Below are 13,969 nucleotides of genomic sequence, written 5' to 3' on the forward strand. Positions count from 1 at the left end.
CACATTTTGTCAAAAACTTTAAAACAACTTTTCTCGGCCTGGCAAAAGTATAATCCATAGACGAATCGACCAATATTTTACAGTAGTTCTTATATAAGGGTACATTTCGCAAATAGAGATTATTGCACCGTATTTATCGAAGTCTAGGTGGAATTTAGCATAGATGGACTCCGATTTGGGAGAGGCTGTCTTTTTTCATGTTTAACGGTGACGACAAAAACACAAATTGGAAAATTCTACATTTTCGAAAAATGGTCTTTGATAATGCGGGATACATAAAATCAAATATATAATAGAGATATTTTTGTTTATTTTAGGGTTTTATAGAGAGACTGATAGAGAATAAAAGTTCGTTATTCGTATTTGAAATAAAATGTGAAGTTCTAATGGGTTTTAACATTCAGAAAAACACCAGTTGAATGTCGGCTAGGATATATAGACCATTTCAAGCTTTAATTCATATACAAACAAGTAAAAAGGTATTAAGTTCGACCGGACCGAACTTTAGATACCCACCACTTCAGGTATATACGTAATCCACCTTTCGTCATAATCCGGTGAAAAATGCATAATTTATGCCCCCTTAGCGGCTATATCGAAATATTGTCCGATTTGGACCAAATTCGGCACGGATATTGAGTGGTAAAAGTCATTGTTCAAATTTGTAGAACAAAATATTGTTTTTTTTTTGTTTGGCAGCTATATCCAAATATAGACCGATCTGATCCATATACGACCCGGATGTCGAAAAGCCTAACATAAGTCACTGTATGAAATTATAGCAAAATCGAATTATAAATGAGCCTTTTAGGGAGCCAAGTCTTTAAATCGAAAAATCGGTCTATAAGGCAGCTATATCCAAATCTGGACCGGTCTGGGCCAAATTGAAGAGGGATGTGGAAGGCCCTAACACAACTCACTGTCCAAATTTCGGACACATCGGACAATAAAAGCATTTTTTATGGCTCCAAAACTTAAATCGACAGATCGGTCTAAATGGCAGCTATATCTAAATCTGAACCGATCTGGGCCAAATTGCAGAAAGATGTCGAGGGGCCTAACGCAACTCACTGTCCCACATTTCGGCGAGATCGGACAATAAATGCGCCTTTTATGGGCCTAAGACCTAAAATCGAGAGATAGGTCTGTATGGCAACTATATCCAAATCTGAACCGATCTGAGCTAAATTGAAGAAGGATGTCGAAGGGACGGACACAACTCACTGTCCCAAATGTTGACGAAATCAGATAATAAATGCACCTTTTATGGGCCCAAGACCTCAAATCGGCGGATCGTCTATATGACAGCTATATCCAAATCTGACCCAATCTGAGCCAAATTAAAGAAGGATGTCGAAGGGTCTAAAAAATTGCAAGGTAGTCCTCTTGGAAGCTTCATTTTAGAAGGCATACGGTCCATTGAAACTCTGTTATTAGGCGTGATTTAAGCAGGCCTTTCTAGTTTAATTTTTATATATTATATTTAATTATTTAACCTAACATTTCCCTTTGTATTGATCTTTCAGATCTCTCTTCCCCTCACATTATGGTTGTACACACATATCCAAGTCAGGATTCCGTCAACTCAACATCACCGGATATATATCCGCAAACTGAACAAACAAAGAAATTGGTAACAAAACTCTTTCAGGCTTCTACAACACAGTCATGGCTAACAGAATCAATGACAATGCTGGGCAGGACCACAGCGATCACCGAGAAATCAATACTCAAAAGTGTGGGCACCACCAGATCCCCACATACAACCCCTTCCAAAACTTTTGACTACTATTATTATGATGATGACGATGACGAAAGCGAAAATCACAAACGTGCGAAACCCTTGGATGTGGTAGATGTGGAGGAGGACCTCGAGAGGCGTAAGGTAGTGAATCAACATAGTGCAAATCCCAGTGAAGAAAAACTTAATGAAATCAAAAGATCAGCAGAGAATTATTCAAAAGATGACGACTTTATTCCTGCTTCGACTACTACATCGCCACCACCACAAGAAGCAGCTGCAGGGACTTTTGGAAGGATGAACAATTACACCAACTTCACCGGACAACTTACGAATTCCACACAAGAGTTAAGAAATGGCTCCGTCACAACCTCCACCACCACCTTCCCTCTGAGGGATAGTTCAGCTACTTTAATGGCAGCATCGGCATCCGTGTTGGCCACATCGGTGAATTCGTTGTCGGCCAACAATGTAACAGCTTTACCCCATGCCCGACCCTCGACACCGAAAATTGTCAAAAGCCACAATACAGCCGAAGACTGGCTAAGAACCATGGATGAAATAATTGCTGCCGTCTCACCACCAACTGTCAGTGCGACCACCACCACCGATGTGAGCGAGGAAAAATTTCCATTTACTTTGGAAAACGTTCACAAATCTGAAGATCTGCGACGTGACGAAAATGAACCTCGGCGTAGGCAATCGAAAGGCCTATCGGCCGACTTTAAACCAGGTTACATAAACTACACGCCAGAATCAAAAAATCTACTGACCAGATCGGCCTCAACGACCGTCAACGATTATGACAGTGAGGAGAGTAATATATCGTCCGAAGCGTTATCTGTACAGGTAAGGGAAAAACAGCGCCAGAGGAACCGAAAAACCATCAATGACCCTTTCTTTATTTCCAGCGCGCTTATTTCATGGATGTCGGTGCAATATCAGCAATCTGTTTTACAGTATTCGGTATCTGCTGTACAGTCGGTACCATTGGCATAGTTCTCTATCGTCGTCGATTCTTAAATAAGCCACAGGCTTTAAGTGAGCCGGACTCCAGTGTTTATATTGACGACAGCACCATGCGTGTTAGTGTAAGTGAACAAAACATTCTGCGAATTTGTACATATGTATGTACGATTGACCATAGAATCCTTGACCATAGAATGTAGGTTAAAATAATTGCATATTGCAAATTTTGCCCATGAACATTCCACTAAGGAACAGGGGCAAACTTCTCACATATCAATGAGTGCAGTCCGATTCAAGTTTAAGCTCAATGATAAGCGGCCTCCTTTTTATAGCCGAGTCCGAACGGCGAGCCGCAGTGCGACACCTCTTTATAGAGAAGTTTTACATGGCATAGTACCTCACAAATGTCGCCAGCATTAGGAGGGGAAAACCAACGGTGAACATTTTTTTCTGATGGTCTCGCCAGGATTCGAACCCAGGCGTTCAGCGTCATAAGCCTCCTAAATAAAAAAATAATTAAAACCTCTAAATATTGATTTATCTCGCCATGACATTCCTACTTGATGTCCACATTTTAAGCGTGCTAAGTAAAAGCGTGCTAAGTAAAAGCGTGCTAAGTTTGGCCGGGCCGAATCTTATATACCCTCCACCATGGATCGCATTTATCCAGTTCTTTTCCCGGCATCTCTTCTTAGGCAAAACAGGATATAAGAAACGATTTGCTCTGCTATTAGAGCGATATCAAGATATGCTCCGATTTGGACCACAATTAAATTATATGTTGGAGACCTGTGTAAAATGTCAGCCAATTTGAATAAGAATTGCGCATTGCGTGAGCTCAAAAAGTAAAATAGAGAGATCGATTTATATGGGAGCTGTATCGGGCTATGGACCGATTCAGACAATAATAAACACGTATGTTGATGGTCATGAAAGAATCCGTCGTACAAAATTTCAGGCAAATCGGATAATAATTGCGAACTCTAGAGGCTCTAGAAGTCAAGATCCCAGATCGGTTTATATGGCAGCTATATCAGGTTATTAACCGATTTGAACGATATTTGGCACAGTTGTTGGATATCATAACAAAATACTACGTGCCAAAATTCATTCAAATTGGATAAGAATTGCGTCCTCTAGAGGCTCAAGAAGTCAAGACCCAAGATCGGTTTATATGACAGCTATATAAGGTTATGGACCGATTTGAACCATACTTGGCACAGTTGTTGGATATAATAACAAAACACGTCGTGCAAAATTTCATTCCAATCGGATAAGAATTGCGCACTCTAGAGGCTCAAGAAGTCAAGACCCAAGATCGGTTTATATGGCAGCTATATCAGGTTATGAACCGATTTGAACCATACTTGGCACAGTTGTTGGATATAATATCGAAACACGTCGTGCTAAATTTCATCCCAATCGGATAAGAATTGCGCACTCTAGAGGCTCAAGAAGTCAAGACCCAAGATCGGTTTATATGGCAGCTATATCAAAACATGGACCGATATGGCCCATTTACAATACCAACCGACCTACACTAATATGAAGTATTTGTGCAAAATTTCAAGCGGCTAGCTTTACTCCTTCGGAAGTTAGCGTGCTTTCGACAGACAGACGGACGGACGGACGGACAGACGGACGGACGGACGGACGGACGGACGGACAGACGGACGGACGGACATGGCTAGATCGACATAAAATTTCACGACGATCAAGAATATATATACTTTATAGGGTCTCAGACGAATATTTCGAGTAGTTACAATCAGAATGACGAAATTAGTATACCCCCCATCTTATGGTGGAGGGTATAAAAATTAAATATTTATAAATGTTCTTTTTTTTTGATATAAAATATAGTGTATATTCTATCTTTTTTTCCAACCTCGATTTCTCGGCTATATAAAAACACAGAGTGTGCCGTGAAACGAAGCTTCTTACACGTAAAGTTTCAAAGCGGTTGCACAAACAAAGGTAGTGGTGGTGGTCTTGAATGGGCGGTAATAAAAAAAGTTAAAAATTTTTAGCTGTGGTTATCCCTTCCCTGTGCTGGCGACACTTGTGAGATATTCACCCTAGGTAGTCAACCGTAAAATTTCTCTACTAAGTGGTGCCGTTTGGACTCGACAATAAAAAGGAGGTCCCTTATCATTGACTTTAAACTTGTATGGGACAACACTCATTGATATGAAAGAAGTATCGCCGCTGTTCCTTAATGGAAGGTTCATGGGTAGAGATGGGCGATGGGTAAATACCCAAAAGGTATTTACCCGATAAATTGGGTAAATCCCCGGGTATTTACCCATTTATACCCAAAAGCTGGGTATTTATAATATTGCAGATATCTTGGGTATAAAAACGTTTTCCAAAAAATGTTTGATGATTTCGTATACCTTGTATATAAACCTGACTTTCTGATCTCATAAAATTGAATTTTAGTTATATATAGCCGCTATATAGACCGATCTCCAGACTCCTTTTATGGCCTCGGGAGATCAGTCTATATGGCAGCTATATCCAAATATGGTCCGCTCTGGACGATATTCAATAAAAAGGTTTAAAGGGGTACCAGAACTCTGTGCCAAATTTCATCGAAATAGGATGAAAAATGCTCCTTTATACGCTCATTACACTATATCGGGAAATCGATATATATGACAGTTATATCCAAATATGGTCCGATCTGGACAACACTTGACAGGAATGGATGGGTGTCTACCAAAACACACTGTGCCACATTTCATCGAATTCGAGTAATAAATGGATCTTTTATGGCCTCAATACCCTATATCGGGAGATCGGGTGGTCGGTCTATAGGACAGCTATATCCAAAACTGATCTGAATCACACTTTACAGAAATAGGTAAGGGTCTACCAGAACTCACAGCGCTAAATTTCATCGAAATCGAGTGAAAAATTACCAATTTTTTGCTTTAAGTCTGGAGATCGGTCTATATAGCGGCTATATATAACTAAAATCCAATTTTATGAGATCAGAAGGTCAGTTTTATGTACAAAGAGTACGAAACATCAAATATTGCTTGGAAAATGTTTTTATACCCAAGATATCATGAAAATTATAAATACCCAAAAAAAGGTATTTATTGGGTATTTACCCAATAAATACCCAAACGTTGGATATTTACCCGGTAGAAAACCATATCTCTATTCATGGGCAAATTTGTAAATATTTTTATACTCTACACCACCACTGTGGTACAGGGTATGATAACTTAATGCATTTGTTTGTAACACCCAGAAGGAAGGAACAAATAGACCCATTGATAAGTATACCGATCGACTCAGAATCACTTTCTGATTCGATTTGGCTATATCCGTCTGTTTGTCTGTCAGTCTGTCCATGTTAATTTGTGTACAAACTACAGATCGCAATTTTCATTCGATGGTCTTAAATTTTGGTACAGGCATGTTTTTTGGCCAAAGAGACAAAGTCTATTTAAATTGGAAAAAATCGGTTCAGATTTGGATATGGCTCCCCTATATATGTTCGTCGGATTTGGACTAATATTGCAATAATGTGGTCATTTGTTAACCGATTCTATCGAAATTTGGTGAATTTCATAGACATCGGTTCAGACCAATCGGCATCTATTGACCAATCTTCCGAAATGTTTGTACAACGCTTTCCTTAAAGACCACAATAATATCTAAGAAGTTTACTCGAAATCGGTTCAGATTTAGATATAGCTCCCATATATATGTTCGTCCGACTTTGAGAAATATTACTGAGCTGCTTCCCATTCAGCATTTTCTTATGATGATTAATTTTACTGGTGAATTTCATAGAAATCGGTTTAGACTAAGATATTGCTGCCATATACACATCTGTATATCGTCCGGCACCATCCAACTTTTGCCTTTCTTTACTGGTTTTATTTTGCATTTGCATTTCTTTCTGGTTTTCCTTTTGACCATTTGGATAGTAAAATGTTAACAATATCGTTATTCACAGAAAACTTATATTGCATTCTTCTTCTTTTCTAGGATAATTCCGATGAGATGTATAGCTTGGATAATGATTCATTTTTGAATTCATTGGAGGCCATGACAATACAAAACTATTGGACGGATACTGTTAAACATACAAAGCTTTAATTCCCAATAATTTTAGAAATGTTCTTAATTATTATATTTTTGTTAGATTTTAGTTTAGTTATAAATGTTTCTTGTTTACATACAATAAAAAAAAAGAAAGAGAAAACCCCATTCTGTAGATTAAGATATTTAACAAATAACACTCATATACATACACACACACACACAATCAAACACTCTCTAAACATAATTATAAGAGAAAACAAAATCAAATTATTAAAATTAAATTTTAATTTATTTCATATATCCCACACACACACAAACTCATATACTCATGAGATATAAACATTATAAATTTATATTGATAAGTAATTATTAATAAACAATCATTCCTTCCAAACTTCTTGAAAGGCATTATTAATTAATTAATTAATTAATTTAAAGAAATTATACAACAATTATAACATACAATACACAAATGTGAGAACTAATTGCAATAGTTAATGAATAAAGACAAATTTAAGAAACCATTTAAATATTATAAATAGAAGTGTAATTAATTCCATTCCCATGAAACTAGCAATAGAGCAAGAATAACAATCATTTATAACACATAACTAATAATTCAATAAAAACGAGAAGATAATAAAACAATAGAACATGTCAATCGAAAAAATATGTCTCTCTGCTGTTTGGAAAACCTAATCCCTTCCTCACTCCCTGCGAGAGTTTGTCCACATTGTTAAATGTGATCTATAATGGTATTGGGTATACGGCAAATCACACCAAAATCGGAAGTAAAACATCCATCATATTTCCTAACAGATACCGGGTTGTGTATTCTGGGCTTCACTTTCCCTTCATTATTTCCCAAATTGTTGTTATCACGTAAACAAAAACCCAAATTTAATTATTCGCGGGGAAAACTGTTTTGTTTTAACTAAAGAATTAAATTACATGACCTAGCCAACGCAACGCTGTAGCTATACATAGAATATAAGACAAATAGCCCAAAAAGCCGCTTTACTAATCAAATCAAATGATCGTTCAAAATTGGTGCACCATAACGTATGTCTTCATTTTGCCAGATCCAAACATTGACGCAACTTAAGTGGTTTTAATTGATTCTAGCTTCACTCCCATGGTCTCTGTCGTATATCTCTGCTATCAGGATCTTAATGATCTGCTGTTCCTGCATCCTCTCAGAATGTCCACTTGCAGTTAATAATGTTGCCCCCGAGAGCCTTGAAAACCTTATTGCTAAATCAATCCCACCATGTTCTGTATGTAATCCACATTCATGCTTATTATCAGTCTTCCATTAAAACGCATCAGATCTCAACTCATTTAGATCTACCGTAAATCCTAGATCTACTTACGTTAAATGTCTGCCAGGAATATGCTGTCTGAAAGGGTATCTTGGAGCCATCGTTGATGCATCGACCTCCAGCTCTTACAACCCTTGTGCCATTAACAACTTCGCCGTTTACAAAAAAGACAATTGGAGGAATGCTATCCCTTTGTACTACCAGTTTATCTATGTATAGCGGTCCATCATTCTAATGAAGGATACTGGATTGCCTAAAATCAGAATTACCACATGCACTTAACTTTCGAAGCCTGTGGAAGTATACTCTGTATGGCGGCATTTAGGGAATTGATGTACCTCCTGCAAGTTGAACATTGTCTTGTGAGCTGCCTTTGAATGCGGCAATTCTAGGCTGTCTCTAAAGACGATATAAACTACAAGCTATTGGTCGAGCCATAGGTTACGATTTGACGTACCTTTATTTAAAACCAAGCTTTTCATATGGATCTAAATATGAATTTTTATCCGTATAGAATGGATCCGGTTGAAACCCGGCCTTGCGCAAGTAAAAAGAACAATTTCTGTTTGCTTCAAGTGAATTTGACACATGCATTTTCCATTATCGCAGGCTAATTAGAAAGTTCTAGAATAATTTTCAATTTTTTTTTAATTTGAAAACACAGTGTGTTGGTAGTTCTAACACTCAAAACATGTTGAACCTCAACACAAGTTACAATGAACTAGGTTAGATTCCCATAGTATTTTCGTCGACCTACCGATCGTTTCGTTTTCGCCCACGCCCTTAATTCAGACTGCGTCGACTCAACAGGTTTCTGATTAACCAAGTTTATTGACGGCAGTCCTCTGGCCTTCACTGCCAAATCCTCTGATCATTCATTACCCCTTACTTCGCTGTGGCCCGACAACAGGATAGTGCCAACTTCAGAGAAGGCTTAATCTCCTTCTTACACCCCAAGACTGCTCGTGACCTTACCGTGCTAGTTATTATTGGCCTGATGACCAGTTTACTGTCCGCAAAGATGTTCACACTCGATGTCATCGCGTAAGCACAACACCACTTTACGCATTGCGTGATCGCCCGGATCTCCGCCTGGAGGACCGTATTATGGTCAAGCAGTCTAAAACAGATCTCAGTCCCCGTGTTCTCAATGTAAACCCTCAGGCCCACTCTGTTTGATCCATCTATGTGACATGATCTTCCAGATGGCAATACCAGAGTTCTGTTACTCAAAGACTATGCCGCTGACTGCATAGCCTCTCACTAGACCTCAAATGTCGTCTCAGGAAACCTCTTCCATTCCTTCCAGGTGTCCTATCGTCGCCTCGATTACACCGCGATGATATGACCTGCTCCTTTTCTCTATACATTCTCCCATCGCCTTAAGTATCATAGCCGCAGTGGCTGCCTCACACCTTATCTGTATGTCTATGGGCAGGATAACTAGAATAGTCTCCAATCCCTAGTGGGCGTGGTCCTTATTGCTCCGCCTATACCAAGGCAATATGTTCTCTGAACCAGTTGTATGGTCCTTATGTTGCAACTTTTTTCTCCATCGCAGTCCACAAAACTAATGAGGCATAAGTGAATATTGGTCTTATCACGCTCCTGTTGAGCCAGTGGACTATCCCCGGATCCAGACCCCATTTCGGGCCTACGTCCCGTCTACATAAAGCCCAACATCTGTAAGCCTTCTCAGTACATTCCCTAATATGACAGCTCCAATTAAGTTTCTTTGCCACGATCACTCCTAACTATTTGGCTTTGTCAGATATCGAATTTGTTCTTTTGAGGAAAAGTAGTACGTCAAATTGGCCCACCTTCGTCTTTCTCGTGAATATTTAGATTTCAGTCTTCAGACCTCTGGGTCTAGCCCAGATGTATGCCATCTGCAAGACCCTTTCGGTCCCTCTGCAAAGCTTATTCGGATCCTTACCTTTTAGAAGTATTGCAACATCGTCTGCGTAGCAGACGGGTTCAAATCCGTATCGGTTATTTATAATAGGTTATTTATGGTGGTCATCCAAAGAATGGCGATAAAATGGCCCTGTGCCACTTTCTGCCTTATATTTATATCATGGAACCCACAATTTATACACATGTTCCTTAGCATATGGTTTATCCAGTCTCTTAGAACCCGATCCACCCGGTACTGGTCTAAAGATTGCATTATTATGTCGGTTCGCACATTGTTAAAAGCCTCCTCGATGTCAATGCATGCCGCCATTGTGAAAATCTTGGCATCGAAGGATTTTTCTATTTTATGTACAACCTCGTACATGGCAGTCTCTATCGACTTTCCCTTGGCATTTCGCTAGATGCCCTACTCTTTATCATGGTATCCACAATACGTTCCATGGTTTGAGTAGAAAGGACGTAGGGCTTATAGGTCTGTAGGCCTTTGGTGTCGCATAACTTGCCTTGCCATGCTTGGGTATAAATACCATCCTGGCCTCCTGCCAGGCTTTCGGAGTATATAAAAGTCTTAGACACGCTGTGAAACAACTGGCCAGATGGGGCACCAGATAGTCGGCTTCCTTCTGTAGTAACGCCGAAAATATTCCATCTGGTCCAGGTGACTTAAATGGTTTGAACCTATTCAAGAATTCCTTCACCATAAATTCTGTAACGATAGGCCTTCGATCAATCTCATTATTTCAAGATTCCGGTGTCACCGTAAGCCCCGTCGTATCCTGTTGAAAATGGGTTTTCATCAAAAGCCTCAACATGTCCTCCGTTGTCTCTGTCTCATTCCCATGTCATCTACTAACGCTTCAGTTTGGACATTGGTTTATGAAAAAAACTTATTCATCTTGGCGGCGTTATTAACACCATCGACCCGTTCGCAGAAAAGCTTCCAGGACGCACGTTTTGCCGCTTTGATAATCATGTTGTACTCCTTGAGCCGTGTGTAATACACAACCCAATAAACTTCCGCATTTTTACGACGTGCTCTGTCAAAAACTCTGCGTACCTCTTTCTCAATATTGCAAATCTCCCCGGTCATCCAGGGGTTTTCTGTGGCTGATTTCCTTTCCCGAAGAGAACAACTATCTTCGAAAGACCCCACCAGAGTAGTCGCAATTCTGTTGACATTGTCGTCAATGTCTTCTATACTTGGACCAACTAAATTATCTTACCCAAGTCTTCTTTTGAGTAGTCTTCCGAATTTTGTCTAGTTGTGTTTCAACTTATTACGGAAGCCAATCGGATTCGGCGCTGGCCGTGCGATTCTAAACCTAATGTAGCGATGGTCAGGGAATGAGTGATCCAAGGAGACCCTCCAAACCGGAACCTCATCGATCAGATTTAAAACCTCCTCTCTTATCCTATTAACAAAGGTAGCGATGTTACCAATATTAAGTGTTATTAGATCGTTAGTATTCAAGAATTCTGCCAGGGCTTGGCCCCGCTTATTAATGTTGGTACTACCCTACTAAATGTAGTGAGAGTTCACATCGCACCCTATTATTACCTCGTTTCGTGTCTGTTTTGCCTTTCTTACCAGCCGTTGGAGCTCCGACGTAGGTTGCGGTGTCGGAGAGTCGAAAGGCAGACAAAGTGATGCCAGGTATGTTCCATCGTCTCCCTGTCTTATCACTTAAATTTACTAAAATGGGATATATTGAACTCCCTATAGTGCTAAAGAATTGTATGCTCGTTACGAATTCAGTAACTTCAAAAAAGTTTTTACATACTACTAGTACACTTTTAACTTCCCACACGTAAAATATGAACTAATGGGCATAAAAACTGAAAGGAAAATGTTTTGAAACAAATCGCAGAAGATGGCCATGCTTTTTTGTCAAGGGTTGAAATAAACACCACCTGCGTTCTTAACTATTTCATACTCATGAAAATTTAGTTTGATATGTTCTAATTTTCTAACCCCGTAAGAAATTTTAATTCAACGTGAGTAAAGATCATGAACTAACGTGTATTATGTAATTGACTCGTATTTACGATAAGCATATATCTGAGTGTTGAGAAAGTCATTAACCAACAATTGGGGCCGTTGCAGCCAAGTTGGTAGTGTGCTTGGCTTATCAGTGATCGTGGTATCGATTGGCCCAAGAGGCATTAATCTATCACTATGGTGGTATCGCTAAAAATTGTCTAGCCTAACCAAATAATAGATATAAAACTTGAATTTGTGGTGTTCTATGGTGACGAATTTATTTATAGAAGGATTCACGTTTTATAAGCCTTTCTTTGCGTACAAAAATGCAGCTAATAGGTCTGTTCGCGTACTTTTCCAGTAAACATTTGCAGGAGAGTAAGAACAGCCTTTACTCTCTTTTGCTTTTTATTTGAATTAAACAGCTGAAATTCATAAAACAGCTGTTCGATGCTACAAACTTCTGCCATGGAAAAAACCTCCAGTAGAAATTTGCAAGCTCTCAATTACCAAACACTCAAAAATTAACTCGCTATCACGCACTCTCCCGCTCTCTTCCGCTGAAAAATAAAAAAATAAAGTACGCAAACGACTTCCTCTAACAATTTTTTCAAATTTGCACAAATTTTTGAGTACGCGAACAAACAGTTAGAGGCTAAGCTATAGCCATTTCTCACTGATCCGACTTTTATGTAAACGTGTTGATAGATCGATGGCTTAATGTTAAAAAGGTCTAACTCAGAGAAAGAAAAAACTCAATAAATCCTGAAAACTTAATAAAATTTTAGGTATTGTTTGACTCAAGCTTTAACAAAAAAGGCAACACATTTACACCGGTATTCACAACTTAATGTTGATTGGAAATAGGGTTATTTGACAGATTTCCTTCATAGAACTGTCAAATAAACCTATTTTAAGGCTTCTTTATGTTTTATGAATAAGAAGAAGTAAGACATTAAGTCTTACCCAAACAATTTTTTGTTTTACCTAAATTTGTACGGATTTTATTCCGTTTCTTTCCATCTCCTGTAAAGTAACAAAAACTCGAGTTAGACCTTTTTACACCCTCCACCATAGGATGGGGATATACTAATTTCGTCATTCTTTTTGCAACTCCTCGAAATATTCGTCTAAGACCCCATAAAGTATATATATTCTTGATCGACATGACATTTTATGTCGGTCTAGCCATGTCCGTCCGTCTGTCTGTCGAAAGCACGCTAAATTTCGAAGGAATAAAGCTAGCCCGCTTGAAATTTTGCACAAATACTTGTTATTAGTGTAGGTCGGTTGGGATTGTAAATGGGCTATATGGGTCCATGTTTTGATATAGCTGCCATATAAACCGATCTGGGGTCTTGTCTTCTTGAGCCTCTAGACGGCACAATTCTTATCCGATTTGGCAGAAATGTCTAAACGGCTTCTCTCATGACCATCAACATACGTGTTCAATATGGTCTGAATCGATCTTTAGCTTGATACAGCTCACATATAAACGGATCTCCCGAGTTTGCTTTTTTGCCGAATGAACTGAAATGTTACACAATGACTTCTACAATGTTCAGCATTCAATTCATTAATGGTCCGAATCGGACTATGACTCGATGTAGCTCCAATAGCATAACAGCTCTTATTCATTATTATTTGTTTGCCTAAGAAGAGATGCCGGGAAAAGAACTCGACAAATGCGATCCATGGTGGAGGGTATATACGATTCGACCCGGCCGAAATTAGCGCACTCTTACTTGTTTATTATTGTGCTTACGAAGAACAGCACGAGAAAATACCTAAAATTCTTAGGGATCATTTTGGATAGGTAGCTTTTGACTATGAGCTTTGTGATTTCCAATGCTGGGCAGTTTCATGTACCCAATGTCGCTTCTTCCAGCCGTTTGTATGCACTAAACGTCATTTGGCCAGGAAAATGTGTGTACCACGTCTATAATCCTTGGATTCAGTGAAATGTACCATCGT

The 13,969-nt window shown here is 39.0% G+C and overlaps 1 protein-coding gene across 4 annotated transcripts in view; it reads left to right on the forward strand.

Moving 5' to 3' along the window:
- LOC106090029 (uncharacterized) overlaps nucleotides 1-7,447 on the forward strand; it is a 176,420-nt gene extending 168,973 nt beyond the window's left edge. For all 4 annotated transcript variants that reach the window (XM_013256071.2, XM_013256069.2, XM_013256068.2 and 1 more), the window contains 3 exons: nucleotides 1,527-2,590; nucleotides 2,653-2,832; nucleotides 6,719-7,447. In XM_013256071.2, coding sequence (XP_013111525.2) covers nucleotides 1,527-2,590; nucleotides 2,653-2,832; nucleotides 6,719-6,829 — 1,355 coding nt within the window. In that variant the 3' untranslated portion in view covers nucleotides 6,830-7,447. The remainder of the gene's footprint in view (nucleotides 1-1,526; nucleotides 2,591-2,652; nucleotides 2,833-6,718) is intronic.
- The last annotated feature ends 6,522 nt before the right edge of the window (nucleotides 7,448-13,969 follow it).

The sequence above is a fragment of the Stomoxys calcitrans genome, chromosome 4 (assembly GCF_963082655.1).
Source record: "Stomoxys calcitrans chromosome 4, idStoCalc2.1, whole genome shotgun sequence".
Taxonomy (NCBI): domain Eukaryota; kingdom Metazoa; phylum Arthropoda; class Insecta; order Diptera; family Muscidae; genus Stomoxys; species Stomoxys calcitrans.